This window comes from Sinohyriopsis cumingii, chromosome 3 (genome assembly GCF_028554795.1).
Source record: "Sinohyriopsis cumingii isolate HCF-2022 chromosome 3, ASM2855479v2, whole genome shotgun sequence".
Taxonomy (NCBI): Eukaryota; Metazoa; Mollusca; class Bivalvia; order Unionida; family Unionidae; genus Sinohyriopsis; species Sinohyriopsis cumingii.
The window spans coordinates 116306380-116327895 of NC_142963.1; the positions used below are offsets into that span (position 1 = coordinate 116306380).

At 39.0% G+C, this 21516-nt stretch overlaps 1 protein-coding gene across 4 annotated transcripts in view; it reads right to left on the reverse strand.

Annotated features, from left to right (window-relative positions):
- The window catches only part of LOC149803657 (protein NDNF-like), a 218919-nt gene that overhangs the window by 110347 nt on the left and 87056 nt on the right, over positions 1-21516 (reverse strand). Inside the window, exon 1 of one of the 4 annotated variants that reach the window (XM_089953422.1) lies at positions 1966-2372. The exons of 2 other annotated variants lie outside the window; for them this stretch is intronic. In XM_089953422.1, the coding sequence (XP_089809548.1) occupies positions 1966-2018 (53 nt within the window). In that variant the 5' untranslated portion in view covers positions 2019-2372. Of the gene's footprint in view, positions 1-1965; positions 2373-21516 lie in introns of those variants that run through there. One more of the 4 variants, XM_089953423.1, reaches the window with a different exon arrangement.

The following is a 21516-nucleotide window of genomic DNA, read 5'->3' on the forward strand; positions in this document are numbered from 1 at the left end:
TCCTATAAGAGCATCGCAATTAAATATGTATTTTGTGTGATTTTTAATTCTTTGGGTCCTTAGATAAGTTTTCAGTACGATCTAAACGTCAGCATATAACAGGCGATCGTTAAAGAGTAATGTTTATGCACGTGTATTTTCTGCGACGGTTGTATTAATTCGTGCATATTTTTTGAACATTCAATTACTGGAACATTAGCAATGTGCAACTGGCATTTTTTTTAGTTAAAAAAAATACAGTAGAAATTGACGAGTATCAGTCCTTTATACTGATATATACTTCAGTGTAAATATTAAACGTAATCCGGTGCCTACAGTTGGGGATAAATTAATCTTAATTTGTTTCAAAGAACATGTAGGCTGGTTTCTAGAAAGGCAGTGCAAAAGGCCGAGTTTTGACCTATCCTTCATTTATCATCCGTTGTGGTCACAGCTGCATTCAGCACCATATGTAATATCATAAACATGATTAACGGTTGTTTTAATTTCGCTGACTAATTTACGAGACGGCCCGACTCTTTCTCACTATGTAAGTAATAAGTTGCAATTTTGGTAATTGCTAGTCTGCTGAAATGTCAGCCACTGTGATGTTTTCATTGTACGTTTATTGTAGGTGTCACTAAAATTTGATTTTAACTTCTAATTTCAACTAAAATAGTTGTTTTATTTCATAATTTTGTTCATTTGTATTCAGAGACATCCAGTACCTGGATAAACGCTTTTAGAATTATCGGTGGTGCAAGTTCACGCAAAAAGTAAATTAGAGTCACTATATATTTAAACTATCATTCTGCTTTGGATGAAAGCCTTTCGTTGAAAAAGGTCTTCATTATCAAGTTATTTCAAGCTGCAAAGCAAAGCTACGATGCTTTCACTTCAAACTGAAAAGAAACGCGAATTCGGTGTCTACGAACATTTCAGGGGGTGCAAAATCTAACTTAACTTTGAAGTTCTACAGAAGAAACAGTTATTTTATTGAAACACTTTCCTGGTAACTCTGTTTAGATGCTTTTAATTGTTTTATTGCGCTTTTATGGTCCACGAACTATCTTTAAACGTGTCAGTCAATTTAATACAATACGGTGATGTAATTCTTGGTGTTGCTGTTCGAAGATACTGCTGATTATAGCTTGCTGTAATAAAACAGTTGCAAACGAGCAGTCGCGCCATTTGAAATAATGCGAAAATGTTTGTATGTAAATCATGCATTCATATACTTTAACAAGTAAAATAATGCCATGAAATCCATCAGTTCAGTTTGAAATATATTTCATAAGAAACTATTTCTTTATACCTACAATACACAAATAAATTCACACAAAAATCTATACATTTGGCAAAGATTTCTTTCGAAAAACTAGAACTGTTAAAGGCACGTGTCATAAAGAAGCATATATAAATATTGCATGCAGGCAGACACGCACACGAGAAATAACTATATCAAACGTTGTCTCAGATTGTTTCCATCAAAGGACAAGTGAACAAGAAGCCATGGAGAAAATACTTAAACAGTATATATTTTACCTCCAGCGCTGCGGGACTTGTATAAATGTTAGTATAATCGGTATACCAGACACGACTAACATGTGGTTTTTAAAAAAAGCACCCAGTTACACGGGGAAGTATTGATAGAAAAACAGGTATGGCGGCAAGTTGCTGCTTGAAACTGCATTTTTTTTTTGGTTGCCCCTCATCCTCCCGGGTCTACTGCATAAATATTGGTCTGCAGAGTTCGTATATTGCCCTGCTAAGGAAGACACGTGTTATTTCGCAGGCCACCATCATCTTATTGTTAGGTCAGCCTCTTTCCTATCTTGGTACTAATTTCACCGGCACCAATTAGGCGCATCTCTGAGGCCACATATGGCCCATCTCTTAACAGTGCTCTGCACGTCTGTACACATGTTGCATGCTTGTAATAAACTATAGTACGAACAAAATATAAATAAGTTGCACTTTCCTTACCTTTCCCTGTGACTCTGAAAGTGTATGCATCCAGAATGAATAAACAGTATCATGTCCCAGAAATAAATCCAATTTGCAAATTAAAATCCGTATTGTGTGAAAGCTACAGCGTACATGAATACTGTCAGTTACGGAGTGGAATCGGATTCCGGCTCGCGCAAGCGTGGTGTTCTGTCACGTGACCGATAATCCTTGATTCTTTGATCCAATTCTCTCAAATGGAGAAACAAGATATTGTTGAATAGTTGGTTCATCGTCGGCATTGGACGAATCTTTTCAATAAGAAATTGCCCTCTCAAATTGCTACCCAATAGAAGACGAGTCTGGTCGATCGTCTGCTATAGTTGTACGAAGAAATGAACAATTTGTCCCGCAAGGCCGTGCTATACTAGCGTTTGTCATATATTCTTTATTATGCGTGGTCGACATGATGGAACGTGCCAAGGAGTGTTATTTATCATTTCATATAATAGCATTACGGAGAAGTTATGTGTGTACATTCAGATCCTTTTCCATAACCTTACCATGTATGTTAGAGAATCGTGTTTCTTGAAAAAGTGTAAGAAAATTTCAATTGGACTAGTGTACATTTCAACTTAGGCTTGCAATGTCATTGAGTAGTTTCACGTTATCAGACTGTATTTGAGATTCTATCTTTAATCATTTTAGTACAAAACAATACATTTTCATATCCACAAAAAGAAATTCAGTATTTAAAATGATAAAGAATTATATAACAACTAATTCCACTTACATTAGGCACCACAAACTAAGGAAAATATCAAAATTCGAAACGTCACTATATTTGACTGAAAATGGTAAAAACTGACTTGATATGTTTCATTGTAAATAGGACAGAAAGATCATCTAGGATTTAAAGTTTAATACCCTGTATACAAGACGCACATAGAAGTAGCTCGAAAAGGTTACGTGGGTACATTGGTATCCATTACAAACTGGAACTGTGGTTTGATAACATGACATGTAAAATATTATAGAACCTTAAGACCTCAATAAATTTGGGCAGGAATGTGAACCTGTCGCCCTGAAGTAATTGTTTACATTTTGCTAAATCATTGTTTTCTTTGATCATTAGGACATTTTATGACAAATGATGTTAAAATGTGCCAGGAAATCAGAGTACATGAATAAGAATTACCTAATAATTTCAAGCATGCAATGCACATGTAACTCGTTTTTTGCGGGTAGGGTTGGGTGGCACAAGGTATGTCCACTACGAACTAGATAGATGCTGATAGAAGTAAGAACGATTTAGTATGTGAGAAAATGATGTTGCGCGCTCTGTTGTACAATACATTACTAAGGTGATTGTATACAACAATGTAATATCTATAAATATTGACGTTATGAACACTTTAAGCAGCAAAGAAGCTTGACAAAGAAACTATTTTCCAGATAAATTGCAGCAATTATCAGAGCTTATTTGAAATCGGACGGTATGTGTGTTATACTACGGCCTGAGTGACCATTCTAGACCGACATTCCGATTGAAGGAGATGCGCACAGGTGTCGTGGAATTTCAAGATTCCATTAAGATCAAATACCGGAGATTTCACGAAGTTCTAGTACTGTAACAACAGCGCTCAATGCCCAACAAAATTAATCTGCTTTATCATAGAGAATGAAAAATTTGAATCAATAATCCTGCAGAGATCCAGACAAGCGTCTGATCTTTTGCTTGTATCCCTTCTGTGTCTTTAGATACAACCAGATTGGGTGCAGTTAAATTTAAATTAAAGCAGTATTTTATCAAACTCTGACCCGGAATTTTTCAACCTATCGGTTGTCCTATTTTCCTCTTCGGTGCAACGTTGTTAAATTTTCATCTAGAAGTTCTTAAAGGTAAAGATACAAATAACTACTTATTACAGAAAAATCGTTAATATTGTCGACAGAAACAGTGTTATCATATTCTTACGGAACAAATAGAAAATGGTCAGAAATAATATCTGTTATACATACATACATACATACATACATACATACATACATACATACATATATACATATATATATATATATATATATATATATATATATATATATATATATATATATATATATATATATATATATATATATATACACAATGCAGGCAAGATGCGCATTAAAGTGCAAATAATTGTTATTAAACACACACACACACACACACACACACACATATATATATATATATATATATATATATATATATATATATATATATATATATATATATATATATATATATATATATATATATACCATGTAGGCAAAGCGCATATTAAGCCATGCAAAGACTAAATTATATTCAATTAAACAATTTCAGTTTAACTTCAATTTTGACTTTAGAAGTCAAATAAGACACATTATCGATTTATCGCAGAGATGAGCTGAGGAGCTCATCTTAATGTACATAATGAATCTAAGAATATCGAAGAATTTTTAAATAAATGTAAATAGAATTAGTTTGTCATGTCATATACATACACAGGATGTCGGTGGCACGACATAATGGATGTCGTGCCCACAGACATCTTAGAAAATGGGGGCTCTAGGTGTCCGAGTGGTCAAAGGCGCTCGCCATTACAGATCACTCCCATCTCATTCCTGTCCGTTGGTTTGTAGTCTCAGGTCACTCAATGTAGGTATGCGAGAACGTTTGCCAGTAGCTTTCTATGGGTCAGTGTTTCTTGCCGGGTGCTTCCTCCACCAGATATACTGACCTCCATGTATAACTTATCATGTGCTGAAAAATGGTGCTACACCCACAAGATCAAACCTATCTTAGGGAATTGTCTGTGGCACTGCTGCGCTCTTCAAATCAAGTTAACCCTATATTATTACAAATGGTAGATAATATTGTCCGCTAAGAGCATATCAAATTTACAGTGACAATTTCAAGGAAGACACTGGTTTGAAATCTTTTGATAAAAACGTTATTGTACTAGTTCTAATCCGAAATGGCGCTTGTCGACATTACTACCGGTGGTAATTAGTTGTGGAATTTTGCTCAGTCACGCATATAATGTCCTTTTTTTTTGTTTCTTACAGCTGGCTGGTGCCTGGATTACATTCACTTTTTTCTAATTCTATAAATGACCTTCTGTCCAACTAGACGTGAGGAATTTTAGCAAGCAGACGGACCCTATGTGAAGCCTTTTGAAACGGCCAATTTAATACTATTCTTCCATAGTTTTTGAGTTGCTCACGCGCAAAAATCGCTGAATCAGCATGTTAGAAGTAGACATGAAAATTATAAGTGTATCACTGACACGCACAGTTCCAATGCATACGCAGTATACGTCATGCTTTATCTGTCTGTCCCCAGAAACTCTACTTAGTTAAGTTACAATCACAGTTTAACAGAATAACAACATTAATATAAAAATGTCACATAATTGGAAAACTAACCTCTGTTTGAGAACCACTTACAAGAGTTCTTTAAAGAATATAAGAATTTTAAAACATTAAGTCTCTTGATTTTAATTGGCTTTTTTTCTTGGAATAAATTCTTTGGAATAGTTCTTACATGGATTCTTTGAATGACGTTAGGAACAGTATTTAATCCTCTTTTTCAAATTGTTTTTCACAGTAACATTTTATTCCTGGCTATTCAGTCGTACCATGACTTAGAAACAATTAAAACAGTATAGATATGACCGATTACGCATACCGTCTATACACGCTTATAAGACCAGTTCAACTGCAAACTGTACAGACCCAGATCTGCCGTCGCATAATGTGCAAGCAGATCTGGGTATGTGCAAATGTTTTAAGAGTAATCAGTAGAACAGACAACATATACCCTGATCTACGGGCGCATTATGCTTTTGCAGATCAGGATCGTTGTTTGCAGTTGGATCGACGTATAATCTAGAACATGTTGTTGTTATTGTTGTTGTTGAATTTAACGCCATTTTTTAGCACATGATAGGTTATGCATGGCGGCCATTATAACTGGTGGAGGAAGAACCCTGGAAAACTTCGGGAAGAACCACCGACTAACGAGACGCTGCTACTGGCAGGCTTTCTCACATTCCCACGTTAACCGAGCCTGAGACTCAAACCCACGCAGACAGTGGTGAGATGGCAGTGATCCGGAACGGTGAGCACTTTAGACCACTCGGCCACTTGGGGTCCCAGTACATATTGTTATACCTCTCGATAATATCATGTAACAAAGATGATATATAGTACATCAGATACCAAAATCTTACAGATGAGTTTTAATCAGGATCGTCATTATTAAACATGCATCAAACGGAAGAAATTTGTTATTATCCAACTGTTCGCACACCCTCTCGCTTGTTTGTAAACCCCGATCCCCACCGATTTTAAAAAGGAAAAAGCATCAAAGTTATTAAAAAGTGCACATACTTAGTAAAATAGTAAGATCATTTATCAATTTATAATTTTTAAACCTAACACCATCTACTTATTGGCGTTTCAAACCAACCGGAAGCTCCCTGTAAACAAGCAGACTGATCACCCTCCTCTGCTTCTCACAGTCCATTTCACTAAAAGCTGTGTTGTCTGTTTCCAACATCTGCGATGTCTAGTTTTAATAGTTTTAAAAATACTGAAGAAACAAAAAGAAGGAACTCTTGTATACGTGTGTTCAATGAGATGTAACTCCAAACATTGCGGAATTATGGAGAGTATCAAAGACGGTGAATTACAACACGTTATTTAAAAGCACAGACACGCCTATGGAAATATGGTGACCGTGTTCCGAAAGAAACTCCCTTTTGATTCGAAACGCCAAGACGTTGACAGTGTTTGCACCCCCACCCCACCCCAAGGCGACAATCAGGTTAGAAAGTATAAATTGATCAGTTATAAATGACAACGATTTGTGCATTGTTTTATTTATATCCTTGTTATTTTTTGTTTTGAAATTAGGTATTGGCTGTTGGGTGGGATGGAGGCAAAAAAGAAATGGGGTGGGGGGTGGGGTGCGAATAATATACTGCTTTAATTTGTTATACATTATATAATTGGAGTAATCACATACTTTCGTTTTCCCCCATCTCCGTACAATGTATAAGGCGGATTTACGTTCTGTTTCAGGAAATTGGTCCAATAACGAGTTAGTAAAACATATATTCTAAGAAATATATTGTAACTGAAAGTAGATTAAAAACGTCAAGAATTTATTTTGAATGAATACAATTCATAATGACTGCCTCTGCGAAAACATCCAAAGTTTTTTTTTCATTGTAAAGGCCGATGATGCTTCTTTGATCGCTATATTATAATCAAAGTGTTTCTTTTTCACCGATCACTATACTTGATGTAAATTGCATTCATATTACGTATATTTTAAATTTTTTACCAATACGTAAGTTTCAAACTGCAATAAGTTTTAAAGTAAAGTTGCAATACTATGCCTGAAGACGTCGAATGGTCAAGCTAAATTCAGACAGCTCGCTGGAATCTAGACTTAAGTTTAACGAAATTCGGGAAAGAGTCTACAATTTATTTTTTGTTGTTTTGGGTTTAACGCCAATTTTCAGCACATGATAGACACTAAGTGGCGGCCAGTATAACTGGTGTAGGAAGATCTTGGGAAACCCCGGTATGAATCACCGACCAATGGGAAGCTACTGGCAAGCTTTCTGACGTACCCACATTAGCTGAACCTGTGACTCGAACCCACGCAGACAGAGGTGAGGTGGCAGTGATCGGTAAAGGTGAATGCTTTAGACCATTCAGTTTACGTTAGACGGCACCAACATTGGTATATGATGGTTTTTAGACTGGAGGAATCCATTAAATCCGAAGACCTTCACCTACCTTGAAGCCGGAGATCGAGCCAGAGAACGCATAAGTGCAAAACCGAATGTGTTACGGTATTTCGTTGTGCCTGATGATGCAAATGTGCGTATGCGTAATGTGCAGTTTCATTTCAAGTTTAATTATAGGAATTTGTTAAACAATTTTGGATGTATCACACTGGTAACGTGGTAGACACGGCAAACTATTAATGGCATTACTCATCAAGATGAAGCACCGATAAAATCTCCCACAAATTTTTGTCATTCGTCAAAACACTTGAGTTTTGAACCCAAGCTGAACTGCTCTCATTTCACGGTGAAATGTCGAGTTGAAATTTATCTAAAGAATGCAATATATTTATTGATCTGTAGACTATGTCTTTCATCCAGTTGTTATAGTGGAATAATCAAATGTAAGGTAACACCACTTAAAAAATATTCTCAAAGAGGGAAGCAGTTCTGTCGAAAGGATTACCCCAGACATTTTGCAGAGGGTCAATTAGGACGCATACTTTCACTCAAAACAAAGGGTTCTATTTTTATTCTCGCGGTTAGGCAATAGAAATGTTGGAGACTGTGATTATGTTCATGGCACGTGAGCGACCTTGATACAAATTTTCGTTTGTAATGCAGTATTTGAGCGTGGGGCTATAGGATGAGGGCGACGAGGTGGAGGGGGATTTAATTGACTATACACAAAATAACGTGTGTGTGTGTGTGTGGGGGAATTGATTGACTATGCATAAAAAAGAACGGGGACATAGCACACTGCTGCAGATTTGAAGCTAAACCGTACACACGTAAAACATCTGAAAGATCACTGACCGGTGTAAAAGAGACTTTTAAAATATCCAAACTAAACTGATTACTTCATGAATAAGTAATTAGAAATTCGCCGGTAAATTGTTGACATTAAAATTATATTTTTAGGATGTGCATGTAATTTGAAAAAGGGCATCTACAGCAGACAGACAGACAGACAGACACACACACACACACACACTCTCTCTCTCTTACAAAGAAACAAAGAAAAATAAGTTCGACATTAACACAGTCAATGTACTATCCTGATAACTTATTATTTACAGAAATAATATAAACCCAGAAGTCGTCAGTGTCTCAAAGGTTATTCAGATCTCGCCGTCAGAGTTGGTTTCTCTCTGTCTACTTGTATGTCCGTTTCTCTACCTGTCATTCTGTCATCATGTGCTTCATTCGAAAGTTTATATATGCACGTATATACTGCACCATTTTCCCGAATCGTACATCTACTTGGTTATCTAAATATGAAGAAAACGTGTGTTGCATGTACACGTCAAGCTAATGACACAGTAATAATACCTATATATTAGAGAAAGTAACGTAGTTTACTAATGTCAATAGATACATATTCACAATCGCTAACTATTTAAAAATGTTACAAGAAACGCACCTGGAATGGTAGGTGACGATGTAAAAAGTATGCCACGTCACGGCTCAGCCTCTTTATTAGAACCTTTCTACCTCCTGCTTACAATGTTATCATGCCTGTCATTCATATTTATGTGCAGGAGAAACGAAGTTCCACAAGAATCCCTTTCAAGTGGCAGAGAACAAGCATTTCTGATTTGTATTATTGCTCGGCTTGATGGATAATTCGCTATACCCCGTCTTGTCGTCACATTAACAAACTACTGCCATACATCAAATCATGCAGTTTCTTAGTTTCCTTGATGAGGAATTGGTTCGGCATTGGCATGGAATCAGAAAACGGGTGTGTTTCGCACAAGATTATCAGATACTGCAAATTTTCCATTGTCAAAATGGTGAATTTTCTCTGAAAGCAAAATTTATACAACAATTTAACGCTTTGAAAGCGAAACTACTGTCTGCCAGACCAGTATTAAAGTGATAAGCTAATTAACTGCTAAATTGCATCCTTGGATTTGCGTGCAACAAGATCATGTGTTTTCTAAAAGAAAGGGTATTTCTGTTTCTAAGGTGTTAAATTACGTAAAACACACACACACACGTGCGCACGCACGCACACACACACACACACATTGACACAAATTGATAACGGCGCAAATTCTAAAGGTTGCCCAACATTTCGGCAAAACAAGCTCTTTGTCAGGGGAAGAAAAGAAAACAATTTACATGTACAAAACAAATACTTAACACAAACAAAATCTACGATAAATTCTGGATTACTACATATTAGAATCACGTGATTGGGGCAATTTACAACAAGAGATATAACAATACAAAGTTGTACGAAAATAATAGACGAGTAGGTTCTTGTATCTCTCTTACAACGAACCAGTATGTTTCGACCTAATTCTAAATCGTGAACAAAGGACATAAACAGCGTGTCGAGAGATCAACTCCATCTACATGATTTGGTAAAGAAATTATATGCCGGCAGAGTTATGCAAGAGGCTTCTGAAGGAAAGATGTTAAGATAATTGTGTATCGGGACCAGGGATAAGACCTGTACTAAAAATAATAATAATAATAATAATAATAATAATAATACCAATAATGCATTAACAAAGACAATACAATCATAAAAATGTAATTACTTGTGTAGATTTTAGTGCAAAATTTTCCTCGGGTACGATACTGACGACTGGCTGCAGTTTTGGAAAGACTTGAAAATAGCAAGGTACAGTGCAGAAACAATAGTTAAGCTAGCTTCAGGCTGCCACCACAGGGGCTGCTTACAATTTACCTGTCATACATGTGCTATATAATAACTACAAGTTAGGACACTTCTCTCCTTTCTCGCGCGACCTATTTAAGAATGAACGCTGATGTTTCAAGCTAAGCTTCGCAAAGCTTAATAAATGTTGGTACCCATATTTAGCTCGGGCATTCAACTGTGTATCCCTATCCAAAGTTTGACGTAATATCATACCTTTAAGGAACGCCAAAACATTTTCCCACGCTACCGCTCCACATTGCCCTGATCGCGCCCGCTTAATATGCAAGTAAAACCCAGCTGAATGGAATACTGTCATCTCATTGGTTAAAAGAAAATGACGCCATGCATTTATTTATAACTTATTTTCAGTTGGCCAATGAGAAGGCTCTATTTCTCTCTATCTCTCTCTCTCATAATTGTTGTTGCGATGTCTCTAGTGTGGCAATGTACAGCAGCTATGCGAAAAGGAGAGTCGAGATCGTAAGCCCTTACATAGCTTATATCCAGCAAAAGCCTCGTGTAGTGCCTCCTCGTGCCGACACAAGGAAACCGAGTACCTTGCGGACTCAAATTAACCTACAGAGGAATTGGAGGAGATGGAGGAGTTCTGGCACCCAGACACACATCATTCAGTACTACCCGCTAGTAGATAGAGAGTGGTGTTCGTGAACCAGATCCCCAACAATGGACATATGGCCCCACTGCCTTGTGGGTGTCTCGGGGAGACAAATACTAACGGAGTAATCCGTGAATAAAAGATCAAGAGTGGAGTTCCTAAGGCGGTCATATGCCAACACCTGGCAACTTCCGGCAGTTATCGCAGTTGAAATGGTACCACATGTGTTGGGATTTCATTTCATTTGGACTAGTGAAGCTGTTGGAGGACCCTGAAACACGGCAACCCAGGGTCTTATCATATATGTACATGCTTGAGCCCAGGAGAGGGCACTCCAGGATCGACATATGGTGTCAACATAATACAGGAATCAGCAGTTACCGGTTATAAGACTCAGTACTTGACTGGCATAAAGCATGGCACCAGAGACTGCTTCCGACGATGGAAGAGATGTAGTAATCTCACTCTACAGATACCACCTGCCACAAGCTGGAGAGCCCCAAGTCAATAAGGTTCTGTCCCGCTACAATCGGCCTGCCTCACTGGGTGCGCGAGGCTTTGAGTGTATCTTAACAAGTCGATTGAAAACCTTGCACCAGGCATAACAAGACAGGAAAGGAAAATATCAGCACTTAGGCTGGGCACCTGAAACGTGAGGACCATGACACCAGGACTCTAGGAAAATCTGCAACTAGTAAATGATGCTCGCAAGATAGCAGTGATCAAAATGAACTGTGCAGGATTCAGATGGACACTGTCGCCCTCCAAGAGACAAACTATCTGCATTTGGCACTCTTAGAGAGAAAGACTATTCATTCTCCTGGCAGGGAAAACTTCCAGATGAGTTAGGAGAGCATGGAGTTCGTTTCGCAATAAAGAACAGTCTGCTTAGTTCCATTGCATCTCCTTCAGATGGAACAGTGAGGATCCTGAAACTTCAGCTTCAGACATGAACTGGATTGATCAGCCTGATCAGCGCCTGCCTGCATGAACATTAACATCCTCCACGGAAGTTAAAGACCAGTTTTACGACGATCTTAGAGTTACCATTGGAGACGTTCCCTTGCAAGAGCCACTGTTCATCCATGATGACTTCATTGGCATAATTGGTGCCGACCATAGCTCCTGGCGAACCTACTTGGGACATTTCGGAAGGGAGAAGATGAATGAGAACTGCCAGCGCCCCCTTGTACTCTGTTGCCATCAAAGTTTCGCCATCACCATCACCTTCTTTAGGACCAAGCCCCAACATAGTGTGTCCTGGAGACACCCACATCCATGCAGTTTCATCAGCTTGATCTCTTCTTCACGAGACGCTCTAACCTAAACAGCGTAAAAATAACACGCAATTACCATAGCGCAGGCTGACACTAATCATTTTGTTGTGTGTAGCAAAGTGAAGCTCCAGCCAAAGAGACTGTATTGTTTCAAGGAAAAGGGAATACCTCGAACTGACACAATTAAGATTACCCCGTATCACCCGCAGTGAATTGGTTTGGTGGATCGTTTCAATGGAACATTGAAACAAGCTCTGAAGAAGCTCTGTGAAGGTCGACCCAGGGGTTGGGATCGATACCTTCTCGCGATACTTTCTGCGTATCGAGAGTACCACAGGCTAGTTTGGGTTATTCACCTTTTGAATTAGTCTATGGGAGGACAGTCAGGGGACCCTTGGCTGTGTTAAAACAATTATGGACAGATAAGAAAGCATCCGATGAAGTGAGAACAACATACCGATATGTTGTTGATCTCCGCAACAAGCTGGAAGAGGTTTCTAAATTGGCTCAAGAAAAGCTCCGCGACGCAAGGGGACGTCAAGCCAAATATTACAACAAAAGGACGAAGGAACGTCACTTCGAGGTGGGTGATAAGGTGTTGTTGTTGCTGCCGTTAGAGCACAACAAACTTCAAGTCTCATGGAGGGGACCATTTGTGGTAATGGAGAAAAAAGGTGGGCAGAACTACCATATCCGGGTAGAGACAAGGAGAAGCTGTACCACGTAAATCTCTTGAAATGTTACCGTGAAAAAGAAACACCCACAGAGTTCGTGGTTGCTACAGTTGTAACTGAAGAACTCGACGACAACGGAGGAAAGGCGGAAGTACTCCCTAGTTGTCATTTGACGAGAGAAGACACGTACGTCGATGTTGTGCTTGACGAGACGTTAACGTCAGAGCAACATAAGGAAGTGGAGTCGTTACTCCAAGATTACTCAAGCGTCTTGACAGAACGACCTGGCAAGACGGAGTTGGAGGAGTTCACCCTGAAATTACTGGATGAGAAACCAGTTAAGTTATCCGCTACCCTATGCGAGAAACTGTCCGAAATGAAATTCAAGCTATGATAGACTTGGGAGTGATAGAACCATCTGAGTCGGCGTATAGCTCTCCTGTTTTGATGGTACAGAAGAAAGACGGTACACACAGATTTTTCGTCGATTACAGGAAGTTGAACAGGATCACGGAAGTCCAAGTAGAACTTTTACCTGACCCTGAGTCCATATTTGCCGTGGTGACCAATGCAAAGTATTTTTCGAAAATCGATCTGTCCAAGGGATACTGACAAATACCAGTTCGAAGTGAAGACAGAATAAAACTTGCATTCGCAACTCCAGACGGGACCTACCAGTGGGTAGTCATGCCATTCGGGATCCAGAATGCGCCGAGTGTCTTCACACGTATGATGCGAAAATTACTTGAACCGTTAAGGGGGACTGGAGTTTCGAACTTCATGGACGATTTACTCTTAGCGAAAGCTACTTGGGACGATCATATCATTCTGCTGTAAAACGTTTTAGAGCGACTTCGACAAACGGGACTGACAGCACGACAGTCTAAGTGCCATATAGGGTTTAGGAAACTAACCTACCTAGGTCATACCCTCAGCGAAGACACGTTAACCTCATATAGTTCAAAGGTCGACCAACTTAGGGACGCAGTACGACCGACCACTAAGAGGGAAGTTCGATCTTTCTTGGGACTGACAGGGTATTATCGTCGATATGTTGCTAACTTCAGCGATATTGGTAGCCCTTTGACTAACATTACTCGGTAAAAAGCTACTACGAAAGTTATATGTACAGACGCATGTGAACGAGCATTTCAGACGTTAAAGGACAGACTGACGTTAGATGCAGTAGTAAAATTGCCTGATGTGACACGAGATTTTATCTTAGGTACTGACGCTTGTAATAGAGGTTTAGGGACAGTGCTATTACAAGAGCATGACGGAAGCTTATTCCCAGTTGCTTACAGTAGCAGGAAATTGTCAACTGCAGAACGCAATTATTCGGTCTATGAGAAAGAATGCTTGGCAATTATCTTTGGGATATCTAAATTCCAACGTTACCTGTATGGTCGAAAATTTATTTTGGAAACTGACTACCAACCACTTGCCTATTTAGCTCAAGCCAAGTTGACAAATGGACGATTAATGAGATGGTCATTATTTCTGCAGCAGTACCAAGTCCAGGTACGGTATATTAAAGGCAGCGAGAATGTAGGGGCTGACTGCTTAAGTAGACTAGGTACGTCTGAGGTGAAGGGGTCACCCGAGGACGTCTAACTGAATCAGATTAGATCTCCAGAAATTTGGAGAGTAAAATCCCCGATTTTACTCTTCAAGGAGGGGCCTATGTGAAGGGGAAAATTTCTGGTGATCTATGAAGTACACATTAACTTGGGCCAGAGAACAGTTAATTAGATTTATGGGGACAGGCACGTATCAAATCGCCATACTGCCATGATCGATAATGTCTTTTCGAGGGGAGAATTGTATTCTTAATTAAGCTTTCGTTTATTTAGCCAACAGAAGACTGGTGGAAACAAAAGCTAACTTCTATTCCATAGTGCAAATGTCAGGACTGAAAGATTTGCAGAACTCTGTTACTCAAAGTACAAGGTCAAGTGGACCACGACTTTGGCGCCTCTGGAAAAAGGCGGCAAATATATTTAATCCTGATTGGTTACGGTAAATAAGAGGCGTGTTTCCCACACTAAATTTCCTAGTTTTAATATCGCCACATCGAAATTCACATCAGTCTAAGCTTTTCTGCAAGAGAAAACAAGTGTCAGAAGACCCTAAAAGTAAATTTGGGAGAAATTCTCTCGTAAAACTGTTGTCCAAGAGGAATTTTGTCGAGCAAAACCGACGAACAAATTTGGCGGTAGAAGTGAGGAACGCTGAAAGCTCAAAGGGAGAAAATAGCTCCGGTGACGTATTAACTCTGAGACGATTCCTGCGACGTATTATCTCTGGAACGTATTCTGAGACGTATTCTGGTACGTATTATCTCTGAGACGTATCCTGTGACGTATTATCTCTGAGACATATCCTGAGACGTATTATCCTGAGATCCAGGTATCTGTGAAACTACGTGCTACGCACACAGTTGAGAACCGGAAGAGACAAGAGGGAAGTCGAAGGAACAGCTACAGTGGAAGTGGAGTGAACCGGAGAAGCAGGTTATGCAATTGTACAAAGCATTGACTTCGATTGTTCACTCGATCCTATGATGAACTAATTCTATCAGTAAAACAGATCGGCTACTTTATTTAAATATGTCTATGATTTTTGTAATTCGGTGAAAGTTTTATTTATAGAAGCAGAGTATGTTCCTGATGTAATGAATTATCACAGTTGTGTTATGTAATTGATTAAATTGTTGTTTACATGTACGGGGGCCCGTCTTGGTCTGTTCTATATATCTGCTCAGATCTCTATCTATTCCACCTATAAGTTTCAACACTTATATTTATATTTACTCGAACCGGGCAATAACATCGAGGGCGGTCAACCTCTAGATAACGAGAACCAAATTAAGCAGACACTTTGAAAGAATGTACAATCCGTCAACCCACAAACCTCTTGCAAGAAGAGGGGACTTTGTGCAAGGTTTCTACAATGTGGACCGTGGGTCACTTACACATGATCATAACACACCACCGAAGCAGGTGGAACGTTGGGTGGAGCATTATTCAGAGCTCTTTTCAAGAGAAAAAAAAACCGGTCAGTCAGGATACTCTTAATGCTGTGGGGTGCTTACCAACCATGGGCAAACTTGACAGTGAGCCAACACTCGCAGAACTCAGTCAAGAGCTGGACGCGCTTGCCTTTGCCCCTCCCCCCCCCCCTTCGAAGAGATGGCATGCTAGCTGAAGTCATTAAATGCGCCAAGGAAACCATCATCATCAAACTGCAGGAATTCCTATGTCAATTCTGTAAACAAGGCTCAGTACCACAATATATGGAAGATGTCCTTATTGACACCTTATACAAGAATAAAGGCGACTGGAGCAACTTTAACAACCATCGTGAAATTTCCCGTCTGAGCATCGTGGGTAAACAGTTTGCTAAAGTTGTATTGAAGAGGTTCCAAGTGTTTGCTGAAAGACTCTACCCAGAGTCACAGTGTGGCTTTAGAGCCAAGAGAGCCGCTACCGATATGGTGTTTTTTCACTAAGGCAGCTGACAGAAAATTGTAGAGCAGGGGAAACTACTCTATGTCACCTTAATCGACCTCACCCAGGCCTTCGACCTTGTTAATAGGGACGGACTCATCAAGATTCTAGGAAACATTAGCTGTTTATCCACCTAGCTCAGTACTGTGAAGTCCTTTCGCGAAGACATCAAGGGAACCATTATGTACGGTGGCTCTATATCTGAAGAGTTCAGTGTCAGAAGTGGCCTGAAGCAGGGCTGCATCCTTGCTTCCATGCTGTTCGGGATCTTCTTATCCAACCTGCTCATGTGCACTTTTGAACAGGCAAACAGAAGGTATCTACCTTCGCACTAGATCAGACGATGAGCTTTTCAACCTTTCCAGTCTTAGGGAGAAAACGAAAATGCAAGTGAAATACATTAGGTACTTCTCAACTGCAGATGGGGCTGCAGTCATAACCCACTCAAAGGAGGATCTTCAGTGACTCATCAATCGATCTGCAGTCGCATGCAGGCACTTCGGGCTCACCATCAGCCTAAACAAGACTCAGATGATGGGGCAGGGTGTGGATGAGCCTCCAACAATCAGTATTTAAGACTTTGAGCTGCAGGTAATTCACGAATTCGTGTACTTGGGGTCAGCAATTATAGACAATCTATTTCCTTGAGAGCGAACTTAATGGACACATTGGGAAAGCTGACACCACACTCTTCGAGCGCACAAAATTAGTAGGGACACTTAGCAAGCTGAAGGAACACACAAAATTCAAAGTATACAAAGCTTGTGTGGTAAGCACACTCCTGTAAAGGAGAGTCTGTACACAACAGGAAAGAAAGCTGAATGCATTCCACATGCCCTGTTTCAGGCGCATACTTAACATTATATGGAGAGTAAAACTTCCCAGCAGCACAGTGCTTGACAGAGCAGTGATCACAGGTATGTACGCCATTCTTAGGCAAAGACGTTTGCTTTGGTTGTGCCACGTAATGAAGGATGGCCGCATTCCAAAGGACCTCCTATATGGGGAGCCGAAACAGGGAAAAGACCTATAGGAAGACCATAACTACGTTATAAAGATACATGCAAACGTGATTTAAAGGCACTTTGCATCAGAAAAGACACTTGGGAAGATGTTGTCTCAAATAGATGTGCTTGGCACTATGAGGTACAGGAGGAACTCACAAAGTGCAAGAGGGATCTTAGGCGGAAAGAAAAGAAAAAATAATCCAGTGAAAGGCTCAGCACAAGGGAAATATACCAATGCAACAGGTGTGGCAGAGACTGGCACTCTTTGTGTAGGACTTTGTAGACATGATAAATGCTGACTATAAAGATATCAACATCCAGCAGCGCAGATACATGATAGCTCATATCATCAAAGCATGAAACACGCCTCACAGTGATCTAATTTGTTCTGCACATTGCAATAATCCTAATGACATCTACGAATATACCTCAATGATTATCAAGTAAAAAATAACGGCAGAGAGACTGAGCAGGACTCATATCACCAAAACATGAAAACAGGTCATAGTGTCATAGATTTGTTTCTGAAAGGTTTCACATAATGCATACACATTATGACACCATTGTCTGGAAAACCTCAGTTTTTCATTTTGCAAACGTAGACCAGGGTCATTACGCCAGATGGACAGACTGACAGACGACATCAATCGTCAAACAGGAACTGCTTTCGAATACGGTCTAAAATCAACACCTGCCTTTCATATTTTATACTTAAAATTCAGGTTTCAGTCGTTTGTTTTCTCTAAATGGACAGTCAGGAAAAGATGATAATTTACAGACGTAAATGAAATCACAAAATATAAGTAAAATCATCAGCATGTATTATAAGTATTAAATTTGTTAAGTATTGGAAAAGATTGAATCCAAAGTTCAATTGCCTCGTCTCAGTTAAGAACTGAGAAGTTTTTCTCGCCATATGCCATGTGCAATGTGCCATATGCCATGTGTCATATGCCATATGCCATGTGCTTTAATTGCAGTAATGAGGACATATATGGTATCAACTATTCAGATTAAAATGTTTAGACAGCAAACCGTTTCTTGCGTGACTTACAGTCCAAAATGATGTAAAGTGCCACATAAACGAAAGAATGTACTTCATTTATCTAGGTCGAATAATTCACGTCTGGTTGAAACGTCAGCCATGGAATCTTTCAAAAGGAAATATCAAAGGTTTAAGATAGTCGGGATGAACATAAATCAAAGCTTTGAAGGCAGAAAGCATTGTTCAGAAATGATGGCACTTTTGAACGGAGTTTTCAATAAGACAAGGACAATAAAATACTCTGGAAACAGTAAAAGATAAGATGGGGTTCTTTAAGACTCCGAAAATCTTCAGACACAAGAAATGAATATCGCAAATATATGTAGGTTAACTAATTAATATTTAATTACGATTTTCATACATTTTGATTGAAAAAGTTATATGGATGACAAAATATAAAATCGTTAAATCTGATGATGTCACTCAGTTGTGCATCTGTCAAACAAAAGAGTATGTCATGGTTTAATTGACATAATTTTGAAAACTGGTGATCCTTCTGTAATCCTTGCAACCATATGACTTGTATAATCAATTTTCTTGCACTTGCAATATTCTATAGTCAATTTGTAACACTTTCTTACTGACCATTTCATATAACGTATACCTAAGATTGGTAAAAAGACCAAGATTGTGAAATAAATTCGCTTCAATTATCAGACGTTTGAACAGCCATCGAGACATTGTAGCAAGACTTGTCCACTCTCATTAGCGTGAGAAAGTCTTTCATAATTCGTAAAAAAATAAGGAAGCTTACAGACTTTTAAGAAGAGGCAAACAAAACTTTCACATTTGAGGAAAGTCAAACCAATACGTTAGATGGTTTAATGCTCTTTTGACAGTTATTATTATTATTATTATTATTATTATTATTAATCTGAGATTAATCGTGACCCTTGAGATGTTGACAATCGAGCCCAACCCAGGATGACCAACTCAGTGTATTTGAAAGGACAAAAAAAAAAAAAAAACGGATTCCGCAGCGAAAAACACAAGGAGAATGTGGTCGGGTGGGGTGGGGTGAGCTCTACAGATATTATGAACTTCTGAGATAATGGAGGCTGTGAAGTGAAGTTGATTTATTTTTGTAACATGTACAGTGGAGAGAATGTTAATATATCTCTATTTTGCGTTCAGTTATTGGGGCTGGAATTTCTTTGGATATTGTACTTGGGGGCCCCGAGTGGCTGAGTGGTCTAAAGCGCTCACCGTTCCGGATCACTGCCATTTCACATCTGTCTGCTTGGGTTCGAGTCCAAGGCTCGGCTAGCGTGGGTACGTGGGAAAGCCTGCCAGTAGCTTCTCGTGGGTCGGTGGTTCTTCCCTTGGTTTTCCAGGGTTCTTCCTCCACCAGTTATACTGGCCGCCATGTATAGCCTATCTTGTGCTGAAAAATGGCGTTAAACCCTAGAACAACAACAACAACATTGTACTTGTGAAAACTGCATGATCTACGAACACAGCTAACTAAAATCACTGCTCCCTTATGCTTAAAAAAATCAGCCCGAATTAGTCTAAAGTACACTATCTTTAGCAGTTATTAAAATAAGGAAAATATAGTTTGCCAGGCTATACAATACCAGCGTACCCACTAGTATGGTGTAGGTTCAACGGATGCTAAAAGCTGACCCTCCAGTTTTCCCATAAAAATATTAGCATACGAAGGGGCCATTTTTGTAGCCATTGCGGTTCCATTAATTTGGAGGTAGTTTTCTTCATTAAATTCAAAGTTATTGAGTTTTAGGACAAGCTCCAGGAGTTGGACTAGGAAGTGTGTGGGTGGATCGTCTACAGTTATAGTTTCTCATGCTTCTATACACGCCTGTATCCTTTCGTTGTGTGGTATGTTAGCATACAAAGATGTGACGTCTAAGGAAACGAGCAATGTATCTGGCAGTAAATGGTTCGCTTGCTTTGCTTTCAATGAGGTATCGATGATATAGAAATGAAGTGGCAACATGGAAGAGAAAGTCTGGATGATTTTATATCAAAGGCAAACAACTTCCATCCCTCAATAAAATTCACGGCAGAAATCTCCAACTCAAGCCACGTCTTCCTGGACATAACAACCAGACTGGTAGAAAACAAACTCCATACAGACAGGGTCCAAACAAAACGTGCAAAACAGAGAATGTGATTTATCTCATTACGTGTAAGAAATGTAGCCTTCAATATCATGGAGAAACTGAAAACCTACACAAAAGGATCAACCTTCATAAATCTGACTGGATGACAAAGAAGCTGTACAAAAGCCGGGTCGTTGAACACTTCTCCTCCCCATGCTACACTTTCGGTGATACAACACTTATTGCAACTGCTCACAACCCAAGCTGCAGTTCCCAAACCAGGAAAGAAAAGGAATCTTACTGGAAACGCCGCCTTAGAAGATTGAAACCAAGTGGTTTAAACCAAGAAGACTAGAAAAAGACAACCATGCACAAATAAAGTTATCTTTCGCAGCCGACACATTTTCTTTTAAACAATTCTCTAAATTTGCTTAATAGCCTATAATGACTACTATAACAATGAAATATCCGGGATATAATTTCCCCTTACATAAATTTACATAAAAAAGATGTCGTTATGGCTCATCCATTTCTAGGTCAATACAAATATGTTCCAGTATCAGAAACAAGTTGAAATAAACTAGTTGAAAATAATAAATTAAAAGGTTTAATTCCTGTAGAAACAGCCATGTCAAGTTTTGCAAACATAACCGTTTTTCTGTTTCATTTGTTTGTCTTGTCTATGTTTTGCATTTGCCTTTGTAAAAGACTCATTAAAGAGTCGAAAGCGCTTAGAATAGTTAGATACTAGTTTCGCACTGTTCGTTGTCAGTTTATTAGATTGCCGAGTATGTCCGCTACAAAATGTAGTTCTCTCTTTTCGTGCCTATTCACAATCACCTATTCATATTGAATGATTGTTTTCATTTTTGAGTTTCTATTTTTATTCACATTGAT